The sequence below is a fragment of the Sparus aurata genome, chromosome 23 (genome assembly GCF_900880675.1).
Source record: "Sparus aurata chromosome 23, fSpaAur1.1, whole genome shotgun sequence".
In the NCBI taxonomy this organism is placed as follows: domain Eukaryota; kingdom Metazoa; phylum Chordata; class Actinopteri; order Spariformes; family Sparidae; genus Sparus; species Sparus aurata.
In genome coordinates, this window is record NC_044209.1 from 26,657,756 (window position 1) to 26,684,645 (window position 26,890).

Sequence of the window (26,890 nt, forward strand, 5' to 3'; positions counted from 1 at the left end):
CTGGAGAGGAGAATTTGGCCGATAGTCGAACGTCAGATTCAGGAGGAACAATGCGGTTTTCGTCCTGGCCATGGAACAAAGGACCCGCTCTATACCCTCCGCAGGATGCTCGAGGGTATATGGGTGTTTGCCCAACCAGTCCACATGTGTTTTGTGAACTTGGAGAGGGCATTCGCCCGTGTCCCTCGTGGCATTCTGTGGGAGGTGCTCTGCTAAGGGCTGTACGGTCCCTGTACGACCGGAGCAGGAGCTGGGTTCGCATTGCCGGCAGTAAATCAGACCTGTTCCTGGTGCATGTTGGTCTATACACGAAAAAACAAAGCCAGTGAACTCTTCCAGAGCTTCATGGATAATGTTCAGAGTCTCCAAGGTTGTCTGGAGAAGGTCATCAGGAAACAAATCACAAAAATGGAGGCAAGTGAGATAGAAGTGCTTGCAGAAATACGCAAAGTGATATGTAACCGTCATGTAATCAGGAAATGTATTGATTTGTTTATTGATGCTGCCTCTTCTTTGAAGTTATTTAAAACTGAGGTGATCGCAAGTGCTGGCGGGGTGGTGAAGGGAGGTACAGCATTATGTAACGTGCCCAGGGCAGCCTCAGATATCCCTGAAATCAGTCAGGCAGCAGTCAAAGGGCCTCTTGCTCTTACTAAGTCAGCCAGAGCAGGTTTAATTGTAACCAATGCTCTTTTCCTTGGCGTGGATATTTTCTTCATCTGTAAGGATAGCTACAGTCTACACAAAGGCAGCGAGACGGAAGTCTCAAAGTTTATCAGAGCCAGAGCTGCACTTTGGAGCTCAGAGATCAACTCATGGAAAAAGATCCATGACTCCCTGTGTAAAGGTCAGAAGACATCAGAGAAAGACCGAGCCGTCCTGGACAGGACATTTTATCCGAGGAGGGCAATAGAGAGCGACAACTAGAGAAATGAAATATCTGTATCAAGAGGATGAGAAAACGAAATATAAGTAGGTCTCTGTGGTGAATTGGTAGCAACTCAATTTTTTTGTATCTCATTTTTTTTCTGTGTAACTCTGAGTAATATGAATAAATCATGTCTGATAATGGAATCCAACTAATATGTAAATCACTGATCATCAGCATAGAAAATCATTTAAATCTATCTTTAAGGAATTCTTAATCAGCTGTATTTCTGATGACAAACATGATTCATTGCATCTCTGTATGTTAAATATATCATGGGCAGTATGAGTGTTGTCACTATGAAGCTTGTCTCAAAACATAATGCGTGTGTATCATTCAAAAACAGACTATTTACTGAGAATGTGAAAATATTTTAAATGCATGCATTTTGTAATCATTTAATATATCTCTGACTATTAAAAAAAACTATCTTGTCTAATAACAAATAGAACTTAGTTTTTAGATGTACTTCTTTTTCTGTATCTGACAAATAGTAGCCGATGTATATTAGTACTTTGATGGTTGTTGATTTGTGTCAAACAATGTGGAATCGTGTTTTTGTGTCATTAGAGGTACCTGCTTTACCTTGTCTTTAAGTGTCTTTTTGACTATATGACTGTTTTCAGTCATTTTAATATTTCACTTCTTTTTTTGCTGTTGGTTGTTATTTTTACAATGAAAGACTGTTTGGCTTCATTGATATGATATCAAAAAATAGGGGTAATATAAATGTACTAAACTTTACAGTCAATAAAGAGGATTCTTCCATCTCTTGTAAAATGTGGTTCATCAATTTAGAAAAAGTTCTTCTCAGACAAAGAAAAGGTTTTTTGTCACATTCACACAAACATACCTGATGTCTACAAACCTGTTGTAAACATGTATTTTACACCATAATATGACTGATAAACATGGATATAGATATAAAGATCTGTATATAAAGTTAATATCCTGCGAACACAGCTAAAATAAGGTCCAACTAGTAGTTATGGAGACATTTCACAAAATAATACAATGCATGAAACTCATGGTGGTCTTACAAAAGAGTTAGACGATTGCCAAATAGAAAGCTTTATCATTGGGGTATGATGATGAAATGGTGTGTTAATCCATCAAATAGATACTGAAATATTTCTTCGCTGCTAACACAACTCAACTTCACTCTTGTTGGCAGTGTATACCCAGCTGGCAGTATTTCAGATATAGACCTATTAAGCAATAAGCCAGTCATTAACTTGCAGAAGTCCAAAGTCTGGCCATTGTACCAGATGTTGACGCTGTTCTCTCATTCCATATGAGAACATTCTCCTACTTTTTTTGTGTGATTCAGAAGTAACATGGAGCAGATCACAGATCATCTCTTTAGGTATAAAAACTACAACTTTCCCATCAAATACACAACTGCAGAGTACATCGACTCACTGCAGAGCTTCGAAATACGAGATAGTGACATATTCCTTGTCACCTATCCAAAGTCAGGTGAGTGCAACAAACCCTTCAGTGCTATAGCACTGTTTTTGCATTCATAGTTTTGTTGTGGCCTAAAATAGATTAACTGATCAGTAGTGTTTCATGTTCGTCCCCCCACAGGAAGCATATGGACTCAGCAGATCATCATCTCCATCTGTGAGTTAGCCGGAGGTCTCAATGAATATCCAAACAACTTTGAGCAGATGCCGTGGCTGGAGTTCCTGGAGGGTCGAGAAGATTACTCCCTACGACCCTCTCCGCGACTCTTCTCTTCTCACCTCACCCCGGCTCTCATGCCTCCCGGACTGAAGGACAAGAAGGGAAAGGTCAGTAATTATGGAGGATCAATCAATCCTGCCAATAAAATAAGAGTTTAAGAAAAAAGTGAGAAAGCTCTACATTATAAATCTTAACAAATTTGAGCAAAAATCTGTTAAAATTTGAGTAGTGTGTGTTTGGCTAGATCCATCTGACGTGACAGGTGTGGCATATGCTGATTAAACAACATGGTTATTGCACAGGTGTGTTTTGGACTGTTCACAAGAAATGGCCACTATAAAATGTGCAAGTATATCTTACAACATAATCCCACTGATATTGCAAGTTTTGAGGGATGATTGCTGTTTGTTTTGATGTCAGATTATCTATGTGATGCGGAATCCAAAGGACAACATCGTCTCCTATTACCACTTCAGTAATGTCTGGGCTGACGTAGAGACTCCCAAGAGCTTTGAGCAGTTTCTTGAGAACTATTTGACAGGCAAAGGTGAGATACCTCAGGGTCCGGGTCCTGGTGATCAGATTACGTAAGTAAGTTTAGAATTTTTTTTTTTTAAAAAGTCTGGATTGTGTTTGTGTTGAAAGCCCCTGCAGACACAGAATGTTTGATCATGAAGATTTGCATCAACAATTTAATAATAAAACTGTTTAAAACTAAAAAATATTTTTAAATCTTCCGTGTTGGTTGCATTTACAAGATATTGGGTTTAATATATGCAACAAACACTTCATTTTAATTCCTCATTCATTAATTTTTCCATAATACAGTTGAAGCATCATCCTGGTTTGACCACATCAGGGAGTGGCATTCAGTGAGAGACCAGTACGACATCCTCTTCCTGACCTATGAGGACATGATATTGGTAAGATCTGTCCCCACAGCTGGACTGTAAAATGATGCTGGTAAAGAAGTGACAAATTCTATGAAATCCATTCAATTCTGTTTTCCTTTTAGGATCTGAAGATGGCCGTAACCAAAATCTGCACTTTCTTGGGTAAAAACCTGAGTGAAGCAGCCATTGAGGAAGTTGTAGAAAAATCTACATTCAAGAACATGAAGAAAGACGCGAAAGCAAACTACAAGTTTCTGCCAGAAACCAAGTTGAAGGGAGACTTCATGCGTAAAGGTAACTTTGCCACAGAACTGTAGCCACCTGCTCAGAAACATGTGTACAGATACGAGCTGTAGAATTTGTTTCTTCATTACAGGTCAGATCGGTGACTGGAAGAACATCTTTACTGCAGCTCAGAGTGAAAGAGTTGATCGACTCCTTCAGGAGAGACTCGGAGACATGTCTCTGAAGTTCATCTTTGAATAAGCAGAGCAGCAACACCCAACATGAGCACTGTGTCTCTGAGCGTCTTTCACAACGTATACATTAGCAGAGGTTTAATAGTAATAGATTACATGAAATCAGGATTTGTTATAAGACGAAAAAAAATGAATCACATCTTGTTATAAGACAAAAAAAAAATGAATCACATTTGAAAAATGTGTGATTAAATGATGGTTGCATTGTAAAGAATCACTTGTTTACATCTTTTGAATATTGCAGTTTCAACTAAACATGTTTAGATGGTAACCAATTCTCTATTAAACCATGTCAGACAACAGGGTTTCTTGGACAAGTGCTCCACTTTGTGGTTGACATACAACACAACCCCGACTGCAGCTGCTAATGTGTGAACTACATCACTTTAAGCAGCCTTTATGATGAAATGATTTCTGACCCATAGCTAACAGATCATTCACTAATCAAATAAAAGACAAATGTTAAACACATTGAAGAAAAACACTGATGTCACCATCATGATGTGTACAGTCATGCCACTTTGGGTGTTTGGGGAGTTCATGGATGATTTCCTACTGGTGTCAGAGAAGAAGATTAAGTCATTTTTATGCAGTTCGCAATAAAGGTTGCTAGCTTAAGGATAGCATTTCTCTCATTACCCCAGGAATGTTTCAGATAGCAAGAAAATGCATTGTGTATTCCAGTAAAATAATGCAGAGTGTGGAAGAGAGGTGCTGTGATGAAAAGATGCTTCAGTTAATGTTTCAAACATTTGGATTGTTTCTCTGTGATCAAATACTCTGTTTACATATAAGAATGTATACATGCCCCTCCTGTGATCTGCTTGAATTTTGCAGAGGATTATTAATTAAAGCTCATTCTGTCAGGGAGGAAATATCTCAGAACAGACCACTGCCTTTGAAAAACATATTCAGTAGGGTAGCTTGTTCTTTCAGGAAATATCTATCAGAGTGGACTACAACCTCAATAAATGTAGCTATTACGTATATTTCCTACTGCCTTTAAAGGCAGCATCAGGATGTCAGCTTTGAGTAAATAAAGGTGTGAACACACCGGCACACACGTATGACTTGGAACACTTTCTTTATCAATACCACACATAGGTTCAGCCTCGAAACTAAATATATCTGAGTATCACCTGGTGATGTTCTGTCCACAAACCAGTTGGTGAATTTGTTCATTCAGCAGATTATGTCTAATGAGCTGTTGATCTTGGGCACTAAAATAGATCAGATCGCCAATTTTGATCTGTTTCTCTTTTGACTACGTAGGTAATACAAAAGGAATCCAACAAGGAAGTCTGCTGTGTCAGTGTGCACTCACGGTAAGCTCTGGTTTTACACCTTTGAATAGCAGGCATCAAATTATATGTTTAAATACAGTTTGCTTCTTTACTAAAAAGACCATTCTGTCTTATTATCATTGGTTATGTCATCAAAAACTTTATTTTCCTTTTGGCACCACATCTATCAGCCTACTCAACTAAACTGGAGAACTGGAAGCTCTGACATTAGAAAGGAGGAAAAAGAAATGAATCAATGATATAAAGAGACAGATTGTCCAATATAAAAATATTAGAAATTCAAGAACTCAACACAACAGTATTTCTAATATCTTACAAAAACATTCTGCTGCAGCTTGGTTGTGGTTCATATGTAAGAGATAAAGACAAGAAAAGAAAAAAGTCTCCAGACAAGGTTGTTCACCTAATGCGTTAAACAAATCTGTGTTTAAAGTCTGGAAAAAAAATTATCTTTTTTTTCTTCTCCACAGTTATAACAAGAAAACCCCCACAGACTTGCAGACAGCGTGCCATGTGAAGATAAATGATGTTGGGGGAAAGGTAAAGAATAATTATGCAGTTTATTCACAGCAAAGCCTTAACAATTAGGAGGGCCAAATAAGATAAAGATAAAGAACGCTTCAATGCTCCCAAGTTGTGGTTTTTCAGTGCCTCATTTTTCAGATTTATTGATTTCAACAGATGATTTCATCAGATGAATCAAAATTAGCTAATGAAAAACAAAATCATCAACAGACGATAACCAAATAGACTCTTCTGCACTCCACACGGACTGTTCTCTTCAACCAAACTCTACTCACATGATTGGCCAATACTACTCAGACTACAACGAACAACAACAGAAACCAGAAAATTTGCAATAACTATTTATTGTCATACGATTCTGTGCCCATATACAAATGTTTGTACAGATAATACTAATACTAATTATAATAGTAACGATAATGATTGTGATGATATAGAATTTCAGATGCAACTCTGTAACAATTTGTTATTTGTATGAAGATCACACAATGAATGAGAGCACAGTGAGGAGACGAGAGTGCAGCGCAATCACTCCATCTGACTACCTGAAGAAGGCTGCTGATAGCACTTGTTCGTGGCAATGAGCTTTTATTGTGGTACTTCCGGTGACAGGCAATGTGAAGTTGCATATTAGAAATATTTGGTTTCACCCGTTGACATTTAAATTTAACATTCAGCATTTAGATTTAACATTTAGATTTAGATTAACATTGAGATTGAACATTTAGATTTAGATTTATCCATTTAACATTTATATTGAAATTTCATATTTAACATTTAGTTTTAACATTTATATTTAGATTTAACATTTAGATTTAAATTGAATATTTAGATTTAGATTTAGATTTAGATTTCACGTTTAGATTTAGATTTTACATTTACATTTAACATTTAGATGTAGATTTAACATTTAGCATTTAGATTTAACATTTAGATTTAAATTTCACTTTTAGATTGAACATTTAGATTTAACATTTATATTTAGATTGAACTTTTATATCTACATCTAAAATTTAACATTTAGATTTACATTGAACATTTAGATTCAAATGTAACATTTAGATTCAAATGTAACATTTAGATTTAGATTTAACATTTAACATTTAACTTTTATATTTAAATTTATGATTTAGATTAACATTTAGATTTAGAACAAAGTTCACAACTATTGCTGTAAATCTGGTCAAAATTAACATAAAAGTGTCAAAGTTAAAGTCAGTTGAATACATGTAAATGTAGGCCAACTGACTGCACTGATGCAGTTACCACCATTTAATTCCTTTAAGGAATTATAAAGAATGACGAGCACTAGATTTTTGCTGTTATCTTTTCTCCTGTTAACATTGGACATGAACAGAACCCTTCCTTAAAATACATCCAATGCAAGAGATGTGGACAAAAACCACAGTGCTTCTTTTGTATAAAGAAGTATTCCAAAGTTTATTTGTTTTTTTATTATTTATGGATATATTCATTTTTGTGAGTTTTTCCCAACCCTATGATAATTGGTCAGTAGATAAATTATTTTGTGTTCTCATTTCAAAACATGAGTAAGCTCAATCTACAGACAATGTTGTGTTTCCTTACAGACAACAACTACAGGAGGCTTTGTGCCGCTACACCACAGATACCCTCACTTACTTTGACACAGTGAGAGGATTCTGTCAGAGGATCTCGTCATGGATGGATGCAAGGGAGGCAGAGTTGGTCCACATGAAGGACATAAAAGAGAGAGCTGACAAAATTGACCTAGGCTTTAGCCATGTTACCCAGTCACAGACCAAAGGTAAGGCTCTGTGGGAATATATTAAGAACAAGGTAACCATAAAGTCTGCAGACAGCAGCCGTGCAAAGCTGCAGAAAGAGCTGGCAGATGTGTTAAAGTTCACTCTGGGAGGTCTAAAGAAGCTCGACCACTTCCTGGAGGCAGTGGAGAAGTTGGCGGTCACCTCACTTCACGTATTTATGGAGGAGAACCAGGTGTTACACTTGCCCAAAGGGATCAGCCTTGAACATGTTCAGGTTGTCATCATCGCTGCACGACAAATCTGCCCTCTCCTCCTCGAGTTCAAAAGAGATGCAAGTGTCTTCTTCCTCCCAAAACTTCAGAATGTGGAAGTGTTGTCATACCAGCTGGAAAAATACACAGAGACCACAGGGATAATCTGTAATATGTTGGAGAAAAGGTATCTCTTATTATTATATTTATTTGCACATAATGCTCTTAAGCTTTAAAATATGAATTTGAAATGATTATTACTTAAAACAGAAACACCAGGGAATTTCTCAATGCAAAGAAAATATATTTAAAATGATTTACATAGTGCTTCAAATACAAGATACTATAATCTGCTTTCAGTCAGCATCTCCTGAGCATGACGACAACAACTCTGGCAGACCTCGGTGTAAATTTGTCTGAAGATGACGCACAAAGAATTATTTGTCACATTAATCAGCAAGTTGAACTGGGGTAAGTATTACCTCTGTATTGTTCATTTGGGACCAAAAACAAAAAAAATACTAATATCAATTGTTCCTTTGTCAGACTACTATTTCAGAGAGCGACCACAAAACCTGTTGCGGACCTTGAAGTGGATTTGTCTGAAGATGAAATACAAACCATGCTTGGTCACATTAATCAGCTTGATGAAATCAGGTAAATATTATCCACATACAGTTTGGGGGATAAACACAAAAATGTATATATACACCAAGGTCTATATATACATATATATATATATATATATATATATATATATATATATATATATATATATACATATACATATATATATATATATATATATATATACATATACATATATATATATATATATATATATACATATACATATATATAGATAGATATATATAGATAGATATATATATATAGATAGATATATATAGATATATATATATTTAGTCAGAGTCTCCTGAGCATGACAACAACAACTCTGGCAGACCTTGGTGTATGTACATACATATAGATAGATAGATAGATAGATACACACACATATATTTCTATATTATATAGGTAGATAGATAGACAGTAGGGTTAATATTTATCAGAGATAATTATTCATTGTGATAAATAATAAGATCCAATTTACATTAGACTACCTCGGGGCCACATCCTTGGAGAAGGGAAAAGATAACTAATTCACCAAATCAGTCTTGGAAAAGATACTAAAATGTCAGTTTGTGACTCTGTTTAATAATTCACTTAAATCTTGATTTGTGGATAATTTTATCTTTTCTCTTTATCAGGATGGACCAGAACTTCAGACTGGTGTTCTTGTTCCAGGATGTTTCATGTTCTGGCTTCATCAGTGAGTTCAATGAACGACAACCCAGGATGCTGCAGTTTCTAACAGACCTGGAGGAGGGGGCTGTTCAGCTTGACAGGATGAATAAGGGGGCAAAGATCTCCAGTGTGGCAGGCAGCTCAGTGGGGGCAGTTGGAGGTGTGCTTTCCATTGTTGGTTTGGCATTAATTCCTGTAACAGCAGGAGTGTCTCTAGGTCTGACAATAGGTGGGGTGGCACTGGGAGTGACCAGCGGAGTCAACAGTGCTGTCACCACCGCCACAGAGATGGGAGTAAACCGTACACAACAAAAGAAAGCCAGTGAAGTCTTCCAGAGTTTCATGGAAGATGTTCAGAGTCTTCAGGGTTGTCTGGAGGAAGTCATGGGTCAAATAGGCTCCAACTTAGAGGCAAGTGACGTAGAATTAGTTGTTGGAGTTGGCAAGGTGCTCAGTAAAGTTGGTGCTGTTGGCAAAGGTATTGATGCACTTGTTGACGCTGCCTCTGCTTTGAAGTTGTTGAAGAATGAGAAGGCAATTGTAAATGTTGGCAGGGTGGTGGCTCAGGAAGGCAAAGCATTGCGCAACGTGCCCAGGGTGGCCGCAGATATCCCAGATATTGGTCAGGCAGCAGTCAAAGGGCCTCTTGCTCTTACTAAGGGAGCCAGAGCAGGTTTCATTGCACTCAATGCTCTTTTCCTTGGCATGGATGTCTTCTACATCTGTAAGGATGGCTACAGTCTGTCTAAAGGCAGCGAGACTGAATTCTCACAGTTCATCAGAGCCAGAGCTGCACTTTGGAGCTCAGAGATGGACTCATGGAAGAAGATCCATGACTCCCTGTGCAAAGGTCAGAAGACATCAGAGGAACACCGAGCTGTCCTGGACAGGACATTTTATCCAAGGAGGTAGATAGAGAGCAGAGACAAAAAATGAAATATCTGTCGGATCAAGTGAATGAAAATCAGACAAAAGTCTGTGTGTATCACTGATCATCACAATCACACATCATTTAAATCTATTTTTGAGGGATTCTTTATTAGCTGTATTTCCTATGACAAACATGATTGATTGAGTCTCTGTATATTAATTATCGCATGGTCAGTATGAGTGTTGTCACTATGAAGCTTGTCTCAAAACATAATGCACATGTACCATTCAGAAACAGATCCTTTGTTGAGTAAGTGAAAATATTTTACTATAAAGCTCCAGTGTGTTGCATTTTGTAATAATTCAATATATATATGACCAAATTAAAAAAATGTTCTCTCTCATTCCAAATATAATTTAGTTTTTAGATTTTCTTATTTTTTCTGTATTTGACACATAGTAGCAGATGTATATTAGTACTTGGATGGTTGTTGATTTGTTTCAAACAATGTGGAATTGTGTTTTCCAAAGCTGTTTTGTCATTAGAGGTACCTGCTTTACCTTCATCTTTGCAAAGTCTAATTTTTGTTATGTTTTAATTTTGCAATGTGGCTGTATCACTGTTTTTCAGTCATTTTACAACCTGAACATTTCACTTTTTTCTGTTGGTTGTTTTCATTTATATGGTCAAATAATAAGAGTAAAAAGAAATGTTTGTACTAAACTTTACTGTCATTAAAGAGGATTCTTTCAACTCTTGTAAAATGTGGTTTATCAATTTAGGAAAGTTCTTCTCAGACAAAAAGGAGGTTTATGTCACATCAACACAAAAACAGCTTTTTTTAAACATGTATTTTACACCATAATATGACTGATAAACATGGATATAGATATAAAGATCTATATATAAAGTTAATATCCTGCGAACACAGCTAAAACAAGGTCCATCTATTAGTTATGGAGACATTTCACAAAAAAATACAATGCATGAAACTCGTGGTGGTCTTACAGAAGAATTAGACGATTGCCATATAGAAAATTTCATCTTCAGGGTACGATTATAAAATGGTGTGTTAGTCCATCAAACAAATACTGAAATATTTCTCTGCCATGAACAAAATGTTGTGCTGCTAACACAGCTCAACTTCACTCTTGTTGGCAGTGTATACCCGGCTGGCAGTATTTCAAATATAGACCTATTAAGCAATAAACCAGTCATTATCGTGCAGAAGTCCAAAGTCCGGCCATTGTACCAGATGTTGACGCTGTTCTCTCATTCCATATGAGAACATTCTCCTACTTTTTTCTGTGTGATTCAGAAGCAACATGGAGCAGATCACAGACTATCTCTTTAGGTACAAAAACTACAACTTTCCCATCAAATTAGTAACTGCAGAGTACATCGACTCGCTGCAGAGCTTTGAAATACGAGATAGTGACATATTCCTTGTCACCTATCCAAAGTCAGGTGAGTGTGTCAAACCCTTCAGAGGTATAGCACTGTTTTTCCATTTATAGTTTTGTTGTGGCCTGAAACAGATTAACTGATCAGTGATATTTCATGTTTGTCCCCCCACAGGAAGCATATGGACTCAGCAGATCATCATCTCCATCTGTGAGTTAGCCGGAGGTCTCAATGAATACCCAAACAACTACGAGCAGATGCCGTGGCTGGAGTTCCTGGAGGGTCGAGAAGATTACTCTCTACGACCCTCTCCCAGACTTTTCTCTTCTCACCTCACCCCAGCTCTCATGCCTCCCGGACTGAAGGACAAGAAGGGAAAGGTCAGTATTTATGGAGGATCAATCAATCCTGCCAATAAAATAAGAGTTTAAGAAATAAAGTGAGAAAGTTCTACATTATAAATCTCAACAAATTTGAGCACAAATCTGTTGAAATCTAAGTAGTGTGTATTTGGCTAGATCCACCTGACCTGACAGGTGTGGCATATCAAAAAGGCAATTACATGGTTATTGTAAAGGTGTGTTTTGGACTTGTCAAAATAAATAGTGACTATAGAATGTGCAGATTTATTTTACAACATAATCTCACTGAGCGTGCAACCTGGGACAACCTTCACCTCTGGTCTGATTGCTGTTTGTTTCAATGTCAGATTATCTACGTGATGCGAAATCCAAAGGACAACATCGTCTCATATTACCACTTCAGTTGTGTCATGGCCGACATAGAGACTCCAAAGAGCTTTGAGCAGTTCCTTGAGGACTATTTGAAAGGCAAAGGTGAGATACCTCAGAGTCCAGGTCATGATGACCCGATTAAGTAAGAAAACCATCTGATTATGAAAACTTTTTCTTTTTTTTTATGCAAAAAAGTCTGGATTGTGTTTGTGTTGAAAGCACCTGCAGACACAGAGCACTTGATTATGAAGATTTGCATCAACAATTTAATAATAAAAACTGTGGTTGTATTTACAAATGGTTTAATATATGCTACAGACACTTCATTTAAACTCATTCATTCATTTTTCCATGATACAGTTTTAGGATCATCCTGGTTTGACCACATCAGGGAGTGGCATTCAGTGAGAGACCAGTGCAACATCCTCTTCCTGACCTATGAGGACATGATTTTGGTAAGATTTGTCTCGACAGGTGTTCAGCTCTTTTCATGTTGCTTGGACTGCAAAATAATGCTGGGAAAGTGACAAAATCTATTAAAATCTATTAAAGTCTGTTTTCCTTGTAGGACCTGAAGACGGCTGTGACCAAGATCTGCACTTTCTTGGGTAAGAACCTGAGTGAAGCAGCCATTGAGGAAGTTGTAGAAAAATCTACATTCAAGAACATGAAGAAAGACGTGAAAGCAAACTACGAGTTTCTGCCAGAAACAAGGATGAAGGGAAACTTCATGCGTAAAGGTAACTTTGCAACATAACTGCAGCCACCTGCTCAGAAACACATGTACAGATAAGAGCTGTAGATTTTGTTTCTTCATTACAGGTCAGATCGGTGACTGGAAGAACATCTTTACTGCAGCTCAGAGTGAAAGAGTTGATCGACTCCTTCAGGAGAGACTGGGCGACATGTCTCTGAAGTTCATCTTTGAATAAGCACAATGTAATCAGTAGCCAAGGTTGAATAGTCATAGATCACATGAGGATTTTGTTATAAAACAAAAGAAAAAAGGTTGCAGATTACATTTCAAAAATGTGCAATTAAATTATCGTTACATTGTAAAGAATCACTTGTTTACGTCTTTTAAATTTTGCTGTTTTAATTAAACATGTTTTGACGGTAATCAATGCTCTATTAAACCGCTTCAGACAAACTGGATTTCTTAGACAAGAGCAGATGTTAGACTTAGTGCCAGAAAGAGACATCCAGCCCTGATACTCTATGGAAAGAGAGAGCAGTCTGTTTTATTTCCTGATGTTGGATTTCTATTCCAAAGTAATGGTTTAAAACAACATAATACAGCCCGCGATTCATAGTTAGGGTCATTGACCGATGTTTACCGTGTAATCCCTCTGTTTGTTTTTTTTGTGGTATTTCAACTTCACTCTTGTTGGCAGTCTTCCAGATACAAACCTGTAAAAGGAAAAAGCCAACAGTCATTAACTTGCACAAGTCCAGAGTCCATCCACTGTACCTGGTGTTGACGTTATTCTCTCATCCTGTATGAGAACATTCTCTCATTCCTTCTGTGTGATTCAGAAGTAATATGGAGCAGATCACAGACCATCTCGTTAGGTACAAAAACTACAACTTTCCCGTCAACTACACAACTGCAGAGTACATCGACTCACTGCAGAGTTTTGAAATTCGAGACAGTGACATCTTCCTCGTCACCTATCCAAAGTCAGGTGAGTATGTCAGACTCTTCAGAGGTAAAGTGCTGTTTTTGCCTGATCAGTGATGTTTCATAACTTAACATCTGTCCCCCCAACAGGAAGCATATGGACTCAGCAGATCATCATCTCCATCTGTGAGTTAGCCGGAGGTCTGAATGAATACCCAAACAACTACGAGCAGATGCCGTGGCTGGAGTACCTGGCTGGCAGAGAAGATTACTCCCTACGACCCTCTCCACGACTCCTCTCTTCTCACCTCACCCCGGCTCTCATGCCTGCAGGACTGACGGACAAGAAGGGAAAGGTCAGTATTTATGGAGGATCAATCAATCCTACAGGGTAAATAAAAGTTAAATGACAAATCTGGATATTGCATAGTTGCGTATAAATGTACTACTGATCATTTTTTTGGATGAATTGACTGATTGTTTCAGCTGTGAGATGAGAAATAAAGTAATTACACTGATTACAAATTACAGACATGGCACATGTGAATATGGCTGAAGCAATACATTTCTTTCACTAGCAGAAACTAACTTCCATATTTAGTATGTGTCTGAGCTCGAAATCAGTGCTTCATTAAATAGTGAAAAATCTGGTTTCTGCTCTGGGTTGATTGTTGTCTGTTTTGATGTCAGATTATCTATGTGATGCGGAATCCAAAGGACAACATCGTCTCCTTTTACCACTTCAGTAGTGTCTGGGTCGACATTGCGACGCCGAAGAGCTTTGAGCAGTTTCTTGAGGACTTTTTGACGGGCAGAGGTGAGTTAACTCAGAGTCTGGGTCATGATGACCAGTCCAGGTTAAATGATAACTACAGGACCATGAAAAGAGAGAATTTTTAACCCTGTTTAAAAAGAAAAGTCTGTATTAAACTAATTCATTCATTTTTTCATGATACAGTTTTTGCATCATCTTGGTTTGACCACATCAGGGAGTGGCATTCAATGACAGACCAGTGCAACATCCTCTTCCTGACCTATGAAGACATGATATTAGTAAGATCTGTCCCCACAGTTGGACTGTAAAATGATGCTGGTAAAGAAGTGACAAATTCTATTAAATATATTAAAGTCTGTTTTCCTTGTAGGACCTGAAGACGGCCGTGACCAAGATCTGCACTTTCTTGGGTAAAAACCTGAGTGAAGCAGCCATTGAGGAAGTTGTAGAAAAATCTACATTCAAGAACATGAAGAAAGATGTGAAAGCAAACTACGAGTTTATGCCAGAAGCACATGTGAAGGGAAACTTCATGCGTAAAGGTAACTTTGCAACATAACTGCAGCCACCTGCTCAGAAACACATGTACAGATACGAGCTGTAGAATTTGTTTCTTCATTACAGGTCAGATCGGTGACTGGAAGAACATCTTTACTACAGCACAGAGTGAAAGAGTTGATCGACTCCTTCAGGAGAGACTCGGAGACATGTCTCTGAAGTTCATCTTTGAATAAGCAGAGCAGCAACACCCGACACGAGCACTGTGTCTCTGAGCGTCTTTCACAACATGTACAGCAACTAGTAATGCTAGCATTGACTGAAATCATATCACAATACATGAAATATACCTCAAAGTCTCCTCATAAACACTCCATAAATACACCAAATATCACAATATCTTTAACTTGATATTGATTTTGTGACAATATTGTTGGGAAGACTATCGGTGCTTTTGCAAAATATTAACCAAATTTGATTTTTGGATAAATCAGGAATGTGGATATTATCATTTAGTGGGTAATAACATCACTTTACTGTAATACATCCTTCAAAATCAGGGGAAGACAAAACTATCATATGATTTAATGATATCCAAACTCTAAGACAAGTCTTTTATCTAGATATGAAATTGTGTAGTCCTCCAAGGTCAGTTTGTTTAATCAGTTTGTTTCTTTGTAATCCGATGCCATTTCATTTGTGTTCATTAACTGACTGCATTTCACCATAATCACACACAACTCCGTCTGCAGCTGCAACTCTGAGCCATGTTTGGACTTCTGTAATAGGAAGAACTTAACACTCCTGAGCCAAAACAAAACACAACAGGAATAAAGTCAGTTGGCCAATCTGTTGTCTTTATTGAATGTCAAAGGAATTAAATTGTTGATGTACGTAGAAGGCTGCTTTGGTCTCCGGGACAGACTCCACACTTTAGTTCTCTTCATCTAGAATATTAAGAGCAGCAAATAAAACAGGATTTAGATGTTTAAAAAGTAATTAGTTTGATAGATCCACCAGCAGTGAGGTGAAAAAACAGCTTAATGCAGTTGATGAATTTGAGTCTTGCTGGGCTCAGGACAACAAGAGAAACCACCACAGTAGTCTTCTAAAATATTTTTAAATGCCTGTCACAGCTGTTCGACTTGGTACCAGAAAGAGAGATCCTGCCGTGATACTCTGTGTAAAGTGCCAGTGTGGGCCTCAGTGGGGGCAGACTACTAGAAAAGTGCACCGTCTCACTAATATGGGGGGCAACAATACAAACACTACAACAAAACATGCACTAAAAGAGCCCCAGTGCCTACTTGCATGCAACAGGAGGGAGGTTCCACCACAGTGCCTAGCCTCCCACCTGAGGATGCCCAGGTCGCACTAAATATCAAGGGAACAAAAAAAGACACTTTCTTAAACAAAGAGAATCAAGTTAACAAAAAACAACCCGATTGATAATTTAACAATCTCAAAACATACACACTTAAAGATAATAGGAAAGTATTCGAAGTCAGCAAACTTAATAAATCTGGACCAAAAGAACAAATCAAAACCATACAAAATTAGCAAAATGGGAAAATAAGACCAAAACAGATGAAAAAGCTGGACCAAAAGGAAAAACAATAGGGAAAAGAAAAAGAAAAGGCAAACCTGAGAAAAACAAAGCAAAACAGAACAGCAGCAGGTGAGCCTAAAACACAAAAAGGCACATGTTAGTGGGGGGGGACCAACTTTAAACCAACAGGAAACACAAAAATATATGCCCTACTCACCACCTTCAGCAGGTAACCACCACCAGGGACCAGCAAGAGGCTAAACTTCTTCTTCTTCTTCTTCTTTGGGGTTTTACGGCAGCCGGCATCCAAACGTTGCATTGCTGCCATCTATGGGAGTAGCACCTTAGTGCACTATGTCCTGCTATATCGACAAATGTCTTTTAAGGGTTTGAAAAGACAGCGTTTCCCCCTTCGGCTTGACCCCACTTCTAAAATACTTTTCAGAGATACTTCTTCCAATCCAATTTCTCGCAATTCTCTGAGTAGATCTTGTCTTTGGCTGTCATAGTTTCTACAAGAAATCAAAACAAGTTGCACTGTTTGAGGGTCCTGACATGAACATAAGCCACTCTAATGTTTTACTAAAATATATAAAGTGCTGTTCAGAAATGTGTGACCAATCCTCATTCTAGAAATAATAACCTCTGCGTTACATCTAATCCCCCCTTTTTTACAAATGTTAACTGAGTCAGTGACCCTACTAGATATTGAGAATAGGTGCCTTCCTTTGTTGTCTTGCTCCCAGAGCTGTTGCCATTTTAAGCTTGTTTACTGCCACACAATACTTTTACCCCTCGCCTTTGATAGATTTATGTTGACATCTATCGTTTCCTTTTGAGCAGCTTCCTTGGCCAATTTATCAACTTTTTCATTTGTTGTAATACCTACATGAGCTGAGCTATTTAAATGATTTTTCTACCCTTCTCCTCTTCACATCTCTGATTGCCAGAAAAATATCATACACAAGGTCTTGTATACTCTTTGATGATCCTTTCCCAGTACTATTGATAGCTGACACAGCGTTACTACATATCAACACTTTATGATTCTGAATCAGTCCATTGCACTGCCATCAGGATTGCATACAATTCCACTGTGAAAGAGGCTGAACTGAGCCAGCTGAGGCCTTTTACACTGCACCTGGGCAGGGGGAGGAGCTAAGGGCGGAGTTTTGCTGGACTGCCTGGGCTGTGTTCACAACACCTCACTGTGGTTCACTTCAATAACATGCTTTGCCAACCCATCAAGTCGACATTGAGATATTACACAGAGTAATTGGAAACTTTAAACTGCAGGTGGAGCGAAACGGACAGTCGAGGTTTTAACAAAGTCATAAGAATGCATCATCTGGGGACCATGAATGTCTGCAGCAAATTCTACAGCACTACATTAAATATCGGTCAAGACGATTTCACTCGGACACAAATGTGAGCTTGCTGGTGGTGCAACAGGAGAGGTCACAAGATCACCAAAATCATGGTTTACCCTCAGAGGACCATGAGTATCTGTCCAAATTTGATGCTGCTAGCTCAAGTCCAGCAACGTTTGCTCGTCCATCCAGAACCAGTAGATGTAGAAGATGTAGTGAGACAGAAAAACGTCAAAAGATCACCAAAGTCAGTATGCTCGCTTTATCCTCTGAGGACCGCGAATCTCTGTACAACAATTCCTGTGGCCAACATTGCTAAAATAAGAATGTAACAGCCAATTTTATTGTCCTTACCCCGCCTGAATGGTATCTGACTTTCTTTTTCTTTTTTTAACTATAATTCTGTTAAATTCACACAATAATAAATCAAAGTATAAAGCTTGTCTCAAAATCTCATGTTACATCAGTAAAGTGATGTCACTAGGCAAACTGTTCGTTTTTTTAACACTTGGTGGTATTTTAACTTCACTCTTGTTGGCAGTATTCCAGATTTTTTTTTTAAATCCCTTAAAAGGAAAAAGCCAGCAGTTATTAACTTTCACAAGTCACTGTACCTGGTGTTGACGCTCTTCTCTCATTCGGTATGAGAACATTCTCTCATTCCTTCTGTGTGATTCAGAAGTAACATGGAGCAGATCACAGACTGTGTAGTGTATACCCAGCAGGCAGTATGTCTGATATAGACCTATTAAGCAATAAGCCAGTCATTAACTTGCAGAAGTCCAAAGTCTGGCCATTGTACCAGATGTTCACGCTGTTCTCTCATTCCATATGAGAACATTCTCCTACTTTTTTCAGTGTGATTCAGAAGTAACATGGAGCAGATCACAGACTATCTCTTCAGGTACAAAAACTACAACTTTGTCAAAAAATTAGTAACTGCAGAGTACATCGACTCACTGCAGAGCTTTGAAATTCGAGATAGTGACATATTCCTTGTCACCTATCAAAAGTCAGGTGAGTGTGTCAAACCCCTCAGAGGTACAGCGCTGTTTTTGCATTCGTAGTTTTGTTCTGGCTGGGATCAGATTAACTGATCAGTGATGTTTCATGTTTGTCCCCCCAACAGGAACCATATGGACTCAGCAGATCATCATCTCTATCTGTGAGTTAGCCGGAGGTCTCAATGAATATCCAAACAACAGGCAGCAGATGCCGTGGCTGGAGTACCTGGCTGGTTCAGAAGATTACTCCCTACGACCCTCCCCGCGACTCTTCTCTTCTCACCTCACCCCAGCTCTCATGCCTCCCGGACTGAAGGACAAGAAGGGAAAGGTCAGTAATTATGGAGGATCAATCAATCCTACAGGGTAAATAAAATAAAAGCTAAACGATGTATCTGAATATTGCATAGCTGCGTATAAATTTACTACTATCATTTTTTAGGATGAACTGACTGATTCAGCTGCAAGATGAGAAACAAAGTGATTACAGTGATGACAAATTACAGACATGGCACATAATTATAGCCTCTTGGCTAATTCTGGCGCATTTACAGTAATGTTATTAATGTGCACTGTCCCTGTTTTCAAATAAACTTACAATAAAGATTCTAGATGACCTCTGCGACTATTGCAAATTACTAGACGTCCCCAAGTAATAGTAGTCCAGTGTGAATATGGCTGAAGACATACATTTATTTCACTAGAAGAAACAGACTTCCATATTTGGTATGTGCCTGGGCTTTAATTCAGTGCCTTGTTAAATAGTGAAAAATCTGATTTCTGCTCTGGGTTGATTGTTGTCTGTTTTGATGTCAGATTATTTATGTGATGCGGAATCCAAAGGACAACATCGTCTCCTTTTACCACTTCAGCAGCGTCTGGGTCGACATTGAGACACCAAAGAGCTTTGAGCAGTTTCTTGAGGACTATTTGACGGGCAGAGGTGAGTTAATAACTCAGAGTCTGGGTCATGATGACCAGTCCAGGTTAAATGATAACTACAGGACCATGAAGAGAGAGAATATTTAACCTTGGTTAATAACAAAAGCCTGTATTGTGTTTGTACATTGTTTGAGAGCAAATGATTATGAACATTTTCACCAACAATGAATAAAACAGTTCAAACTGTAACTTCTCTTGGCCAAGGACACGTATTTAGACATGTATTGGTTCCTTCAATGCTGAAAGATCACAGCATCCTCGTAGTATTTGTAGTGTTTTTGTAGATTCTGCAACTCTCCAGAAACATTAGTGTGAAGAAGTGAAACATGAATTATTTGTCAACTTTCAGCTGTTCTATCATGTTGTATTTGCAAGTTGTTAGGATTAATGCATGCAACAGACACTTCATTTAAACTCAGTCATTAATTTTTCCATGATACAGTTGTAGGATCATCCTGGTTTGACCACATCAGGGAGTGGCATTCAATGACAGACCAGTACAACATCCTCTTCCTGACCTATGAAGACATGATATTGGTAAGATCTGTCCCCACAGTTGGATTGTTAAATGATACTGGTAAAAGAAAAAAGATGGATTCCAAACAATCTATTTAATTATGTTTCCCCTTTAGGACCTGAAGACAGCCGTGACCAAGATCTGCACTTTCTTGGGTAAGAACCTGAGTGAAGCGGCCATTGAGCAAGTTGTAGAAAAATCTACATTCAAGAACATGAAGAAAGATGTGAAAGCAAACTACGAGTTTGTGCCAGAAGCACATGTGAAGGGAAACTTCATGCGAAAAGGTAAATTTGCAACAGCCACCTGCTCAGAAACACATGTACAGATACGAGCTGTAGTTTTTGTTTCTTCATTACAGGTCAGATCGGTGACTGGAAGAACATCTTTACTACAGCTCAGAGTGAAAGAGTTGATCGACTCCTTCAGGAGAGACTCGGCGACATGTCTCTGAAGTTCATCTTTGAATAAGCAGAGCAGCAACACCCGACACGAGCACTGTGTCTCTGAGCATCTTTCACAACATGTACAGCAGCTAGTAATGCTAGCGTTGACTGAATTGGTATTGGTATTGTGACAATATTGTTGGGAAGACTATCGGTGCTTTTGCAAAATATTAACCAAATTTGATTTTTGGATAAATCAGGTATGTGGATATTATAATTTAGAGGGTAATGACTTTTAAACACTTTACTGTAATACAGCCTTCAAAATCAGGAGACGACAAAACTATCATATGATTTAATGATATCCAAACTCTAAGACAAGTCTTATATCATGATATGAAATTGTGTAGTCCTCCAAGGTCAGTTTGTTTAATCAGTTTGTTTCTTTGTAATCCGATGTCATTTCATTTGTGTTCATTAACTGACTGCATTTCACCATAATCACACACAACTCTGTCTGCAGCTGCAACTCTGAGCCATGTTTGGACTTCTGTACCAGGAAGAACTTAACACTCCTGAGCCAAAACAAAACACAACAGGAATAAAGTCAGTTGGCCAATCTGTTGTCTTTATTGAATGTCAAAGGAATTAAATTGTTGATGTATGTAGAAGGCTGCTTTGGTCTCCAGGACAGACTCCACACTTCAGTTCTCTTCGTCTAGAAGAGAAAACATGAAAGAAAACAGAATTTAGATATTTAAAAAAGAAGAATTAATCTGATGGATCATGAGAACTGAATCTCACCCTCTTCCTCCTCATCCTCCTCATCTTCCTCTTCCTCCTCCTCTTCATCGGAGCTGAAGGTTCCATCGGGCAGGCTGTACACCCGGATCACTTGCTGTTAAGCAAATAAAAAAAGGAGCATCGACCCGTTAGCTCAATATTTCACAACTGCTTCTAAAAAAGGAAGTCTTTATGAATCCTTGCGGCACAAAGCACGAGCAGAAACAGCGACGGCTCACCTTGTTGGGGTCCTTGAGGATCAGGTACTTGCCCTCGTCCAGCTTGCGGCAGATGTCGATGACGCAGCGGAGGATTCCCCAGGCGTTCTCCATGCTCAGGTTGATCTGGCTGGCGAACTCGTTGGGTTTGAACTGCTGGGTGCCCAGGATGACGTGACGAGCAGAGTCCTTCACGTGGTACCGAGACACGTACCTGTCCGACACAGCCATGCAGACGCCAGTTAAAACTTTGACAAACTGAACTGTTTGTGCTCTTTGTTAGCATCGAGGTGACAGAACCAGACGGAATGTGTTCGCACTGGTGACTAATTGGTTTGCATCACTCTCAGAAAAAAATAACACTCAACAGTTCATCTCAAGCATTATGATTCAAATCTGGGATTCCTCTTTGTACCACTAGAGGGAGCCTGTGTACCACCAGCATCACATACAGTTTACCTTAGTGTGAGAATGGCAGTATGACAGTACACTTCTTCTTACAGATGGATCTGTTGCTAAAGCTAAATGCTAAGACAATGTTCTGGCCTCCATCTGTAGAATCCCTTGTGCGTGTTCCTCACCCCAGTTTGAGGTACTCTGATCCAGCCAACATGGCGCAGCAGGTCCAGCGGGCCAGTTTGTAGCTGTTGTTCTTCAGCTCGGTGGCGAGGACGGCTCCTCTCTGAGAGTCCAGCTTCTGGCGCCAGTCCACCCCGTTACAATACTGACGACAAACAGAGCAGCAACAGATTTTCAACAAATCAGTAACACTTTCACTGGCACTTAAGTTACAGGATAAGAAGATAAAAACAACATTTGAATACAGATTGTGTTTTCAGGCCTGGTAATATATTTTTTATGTTTCCCCTCATGCGTCCTCTTACCCTGGAGTCCCACTCGTTCAGGGTCTTGACGTTAATGAAGGACACTTCTCCGTTGGCACCGGTCATCACGCCATCGTGCTCACAGCGGACGATCAGATCAATGTCTTCCCCAAGCTTCCAGTGACGGTACCTGAAATACAGAAACAAGCCGTGAGCCTGAGAGGAAGCCGACTTACAGATGTGACTGTAAACTAACCAGCAGGGTTCAGAGTCTCACCTGTAGGCTACAGATGCCACCTCACTCTTGTCCATGTCCTCCTCCACAAATGGGTTGGAGTTAGGAAACTTGTGTCTCTCTCCACCCTGAACGAAGGAAAATAAAACAGCTCCACATTAATTTAACACACATGGGAAGTTTCAGTGATCCCTTCCTCCATGTCTTAAGTTAAAGAAGATGTAGAGGTTTGTATCGTGCGCTTCCTTACCATGCGTAAACACTGCTGGCTGAAGTTGTGGTTGATGTACGTGGCCTCCATCGCCAGGTTACGAGGAGAGTTGAAGGAGTTGCCTTCATCCTGCGGGGGCTCGTTGGCGGTCTCGCTCACGGTTAGCAAATCTGAGAGGAGCCATTACAGATGTTAGAGGAGCACAGCAGGGAGGTGACATGTAACAGAGCATGATACAGAAAATTCAGTCACCTTAAAAAGGTACTGACAACAACATAAGACAAGTTTAAAGACTCACCAAAGTCAGAGTTGTCTCTCTTATCAAAGAACAGCTTGTTGCCGACTCTCTGCACGATGATGTCCCAGGAGTTGACTGAGCGCGTGCAGCACATCAAGGTGGCCAAGATGGCGTCAGTGGCAAACACATTCCCCTGAGTCTTAGCCAGCTGTAAGTACAACACAAAATACCCTGTTAATACACAGAAAGACTCAAACGCACTTCTGACCGTTCCTGATGTGTTTCGCTCGTCGTGTGCATGACCTTGCGGATGACGGGGTCGTCAGTGGTCGTGACGGTGTGGAAGATCCTCTTGATGCTTTTGAGCTGCTTCTCGTTGCGAGTGGTGATCCGGTCGAAGGCTTTATCGTAGTACTCCAGAGCTCCGCAGCACTCACTGCAGGAAACAGGACAAATGCTCGTCACTTTCTGTTTCCCCTGATTAACGACTGATGACACGCAGCAGGTGTGTTTCACTCACATGTCCAGAGGATCAGCCACCTCCATGTATCTCATCTTCATCAGCCTGGGGAAGTCCATTTCCTCCTTCACCTCCCAGTCGCTCCGGACCTCTACTGATGAGTCTCTTGGCTTCAGCTGAGCCTTGAACAACAAGGACATCATGAGGGACGGAGGAACTGTTCCCCAAAACCCCTCAATACAACTTCTTTCACAAATGACCCCTAAAGATTCTTGCATGCCTTGCAGAACTGGGACGATCAATACATTAGTACTAAACAATAAAGTCAAAATTCTCTAAATTCCAGCTTCTTAAATGTAAATTTATTCTGGTTTCTTTCCTCCTCTAATCCACTAATAGAAATAAACGAATTGAGACCTGGGATTTCTGGTCCCACTTCTGACGGACACCAAACTGCTTTTGGAATTTCTTCTGCAGTCTCATACGATCTCTGAAAAGACACAAACACGATGTTAAACTGAAGCCTTTGCAACATGATCAGCCACTGACATGACATGATCTCGTATTAGGATTATTCTTTGCTTGTGCTGACTCACAGGAAGTCATCTGAAAAATTGCGAAAGAGTCTCACCTCTCCTTCTGCTTGGCGCTCTTCGGCAGCGTCTGCATGTTGAACTGGGTCAGGTTCCTGCGGTCCTTGTCCCTGCGCAGGTTCCTCTGTTCAGACAAACGTCATGTTATTAGTTCAAATAAAACATAAAATGCACTCAAGACTTTAAAATCAATTGACACATACAAGTTGAAGGAGAGCATCCGGTGTGTCGTACCTGAGCAAACCTCATGCGGTTCCTCTGGTAGGCCGTCTTCTGAGTCTTGGCGGTGTCCACCAGCTGGAAGCTCGTCTCATCCTCCTCGTGAAAGTAGGCGTACTGACTGCCGCCTCCGAACTGAGAGGAATACTTATCTGAAGACAAAATAATCACAGAACTGCATCAGAAATCACCTCGAAACAATACAATAATCAGTGTTTCTTTCATTTAACCAACTAACTGTGTTCAAATGATTCTAACATTTCCATAAAAGGCTGAGAAAGGCAGATGTAGCATGTGACACATCTGGGTGAACAGCTGTCCTACTCACTTGTGTATCTCTTGTCTTGATAAGTCGCTCCAGTCCAGTCAGCCACCTGACAGAAGGAACACACAACATGAGGAAAACATTGTGTCAAAAAACTGAAGACGATTCGGTTCTTCTGGTTCAAACATGTATCATGTGGTAATGTCTGAAACACAAACCTTTCCCAGGCGGTCTCCTTTGCTGAAAGGCTGGTAGGGCATGTCTTTAAACTTCTCTGGGACCGCACACGGGCCCCATCCGGATGGGTTGTCCTGGATCACAGGGGCGTTGAACTTGGCCATGGTCTGAAGTCAGAGTGGAGAAGACTTCTGTCACCACACAGTTACACAAAAACGCATGCAGTCGATCAGATAACGCATGATCTACACCTTTTTGTTTTAACATCTACAGGGTCTCAGCCTAAAGAGCAGCACTGATTTCTCCAGCAATGCACTAAAACAGATAGGCACTGATCAGCTTGCGCAGTGGGCTAGTCATCATCGACCCCGAGTATCCAACAAGACTAACACACTGAAACCTGAACATTAACATGTTATATTGGTGCAAAACTGATACGATTAGACAATCTTGACACCTGAAGTTGAAGTCTGAAGAAGATCTTTTCTAGCTTGATAACTCTAATTTTTGCAGTACGGTTTTCTCTTAATAGGGAAATTTATGAAACCACCAATCTGTCAAGCACTGGTTCACCTTGCCTTTAACTATTGTAAGTTATAACAAAAGGAATCATTGTTTTCACTAGAATGAAAGCAACTATGTGGAATTACTGGATGCCGAATCTCATTGACACGCCAGTCTAAAGCCGTGTAGGAGCTGATGGATGAGACTTTAACAATCGGAATTTTACGCCTCAGATCTTAAAAGTTAACGTTTTGTGCTCATCCGTAATAACCCTGCTGCCAGAGGGGACAGAACTCCATTATGATTCCACTGAACTAAGTAAACAGATGTTACATTAATGTCAGGCGCCATGAGCGAGTTTACACTGACTGTGGGTGTTGTTCAGTCTATAGAGGTGGTCGGTCAATAAGCTGATCACAAACATATCGATATATTTGTACATTTTAGACAACATCTGGCACCCCTAGCTAACGTTAGCATGGTGTTCCCTTCAATTGTAAGGTCACATGCTAACAGATCGGGCTAATATACAAATAATCTCGACTGTAATACAACACAGATTAATTACTGGTGTATATGTGATATCAAAGAAAGAGATGGAAGCTTTCTTCTGGATCATTCTGGGTCATATGTGTGCCGGTCTGACTCAGTTAGCTAACGGTGGCTAATGCTTACGCTAGTCATCTTGCCAGGTGGCCGCGCTAGCAAGGCTAAGCTAACTGGGTGGACCCCCACAATCGTCTTCACGGGATTCTCCGCGATTTAACAACAATCACGACTGGAAGCGGCCGCTTCTCCCGCGTCTGTGCATAGTTTACTGCGATCTTACCTCGTATGATGTGACACTATCAGGCCTTATAATCCAACCGGTCCTTTAACGGTGCAAATCCCCGACAGAGCGCCGGTGTGAAAGGAAGTGGTGGGCTGCCGTAAAGCGGAAACTGGTTCCTGTCGTATTACGAGGGCAGCTGTCGTAACGTCAAATATGCAGCCCACTAATGGGTGTTGAGAGAGCTATGCGGCTTAACAAAGCTAATATGTTTCTTATAAATATATGATTATACATATAGATGAACGCATATAAGAATAAGTCTAATATAAATACATGTATATTGCTTATATTTGTGAATTAACTCATAACAGTCGTACTTTGTAAGATTGTATTTTGAAAGGATTGACCGGAAGTAATTGTGGCTGTCTTTACACTTTCTTTTTTTCTTTACTTAACTTTGAGTTTTTAATTCACGTAAGGTTTAAAAATAAATATATTCCACACAGTGTTTCACCATAAAGGCTGCTGTACTTTAGTAAAAAAAAGAAAAATACATAATTTCACATGGTAAACACATTAAAATGACAACAAATGTATT

General features: G+C 39.5%; 6 protein-coding genes across 12 annotated transcripts; 5 read left to right on the forward strand and 1 right to left on the reverse strand.

Annotated features, from left to right (window-relative positions):
• Window positions 1-294: 294 nt before the first annotated feature.
• On the forward strand, window positions 295-1,702 carry LOC115575646 (uncharacterized). Its single transcript, XM_030407862.1, has one exon. It carries the CDS (start codon window positions 295-297, stop codon window positions 925-927), a length of 633 nt encoding a protein of 210 aa, XP_030263722.1. The 3' UTR covers window positions 928-1,702.
• A 463-nt stretch (window positions 1,703-2,165) lies between these two features.
• Window positions 2,166-4,292, forward strand: LOC115575713 (amine sulfotransferase-like). The gene is made up of 6 exons (XM_030407956.1): window positions 2,166-2,407; window positions 2,519-2,724; window positions 3,038-3,164; window positions 3,446-3,540; window positions 3,633-3,804; window positions 3,887-4,292. Exons 1-6 carry the CDS (start codon window positions 2,266-2,268, stop codon window positions 3,994-3,996), a joined length of 852 nt encoding a protein of 283 aa, XP_030263816.1. The 5' UTR covers window positions 2,166-2,265; the 3' UTR covers window positions 3,997-4,292.
• Window positions 4,293-5,097: 805 nt separating this feature from the next.
• LOC115575709 (uncharacterized) lies at window positions 5,098-10,746 on the forward strand. The gene is made up of 7 exons (XM_030407946.1): window positions 5,098-5,153; window positions 5,262-5,314; window positions 5,764-5,833; window positions 7,408-8,004; window positions 8,178-8,288; window positions 8,364-8,474; window positions 9,086-10,746. The coding sequence occupies exons 3-7, from the start codon at window positions 5,817-5,819 to the stop codon at window positions 10,032-10,034; spliced, it is 1,785 nt and encodes a 594-aa protein (XP_030263806.1). The 5' UTR covers window positions 5,098-5,153; window positions 5,262-5,314; window positions 5,764-5,816; the 3' UTR covers window positions 10,035-10,746.
• Window positions 10,747-11,248: 502 nt separating this feature from the next.
• LOC115575712 (amine sulfotransferase-like) lies at window positions 11,249-15,873 on the forward strand. 4 transcript variants are annotated; one of them, XM_030407955.1, is made up of 6 exons: window positions 11,249-11,460; window positions 11,572-11,777; window positions 12,107-12,233; window positions 12,492-12,586; window positions 12,700-12,871; window positions 15,152-15,873. In XM_030407955.1, the coding sequence occupies exons 1-6, from the start codon at window positions 11,319-11,321 to the stop codon at window positions 15,259-15,261; spliced, it is 852 nt and encodes a 283-aa protein (XP_030263815.1). In that variant the 5' UTR covers window positions 11,249-11,318; the 3' UTR covers window positions 15,262-15,873. The 4 variants fall into 4 exon arrangements, with proteins under 4 accessions (XP_030263815.1, XP_030263812.1, XP_030263814.1 ...); XM_030407952.1 differs by lacking the exons at window positions 12,107-12,233; window positions 12,492-12,586; window positions 12,700-12,871 and adding exons at window positions 14,443-14,569; window positions 14,711-14,805; window positions 14,898-15,069; XM_030407954.1 differs by lacking the exon at window positions 15,152-15,873 and adding an exon at window positions 12,954-13,286.
• On the reverse strand, window positions 15,862-26,503 carry eif3d (eukaryotic translation initiation factor 3, subunit D). Of its 4 annotated transcripts, none has more exons than XM_030407948.1 (16): window positions 26,350-26,503; window positions 25,058-25,183; window positions 24,903-24,948; window positions 24,590-24,726; window positions 24,394-24,479; window positions 24,180-24,252; window positions 23,823-23,944; window positions 23,606-23,738; window positions 23,363-23,510; window positions 23,104-23,234; window positions 22,896-22,981; window positions 22,679-22,808; window positions 22,376-22,518; window positions 21,816-22,008; window positions 21,598-21,691; window positions 15,862-15,972 (listed from the first exon to the last, which is right to left on the reverse strand). In XM_030407948.1, exons 2-16 carry the CDS (start codon window positions 25,178-25,180, stop codon window positions 15,959-15,961), a joined length of 1,659 nt encoding a protein of 552 aa, XP_030263808.1. In that variant the 5' UTR covers window positions 25,181-25,183; window positions 26,350-26,503; the 3' UTR covers window positions 15,862-15,958. The 4 variants fall into 4 exon arrangements, with proteins under 4 accessions (XP_030263808.1, XP_030263810.1, XP_030263807.1 ...); XM_030407950.1 differs by lacking the exon at window positions 15,862-15,972 and adding an exon at window positions 21,401-21,511 and having other exon boundaries at window positions 23,823-23,938; XM_030407947.1 differs by lacking the exon at window positions 15,862-15,972 and adding an exon at window positions 21,401-21,511.
• On the forward strand, window positions 18,635-21,412 carry LOC115575714 (amine sulfotransferase-like). The gene is made up of 6 exons (XM_030407957.1): window positions 18,635-18,961; window positions 19,074-19,279; window positions 19,765-19,891; window positions 20,333-20,427; window positions 20,523-20,694; window positions 20,769-21,412. The coding sequence occupies exons 1-6, from the start codon at window positions 18,820-18,822 to the stop codon at window positions 20,876-20,878; spliced, it is 852 nt and encodes a 283-aa protein (XP_030263817.1). The 5' UTR covers window positions 18,635-18,819; the 3' UTR covers window positions 20,879-21,412.
• Window positions 26,504-26,890: the final 387 nt, after the last annotated feature.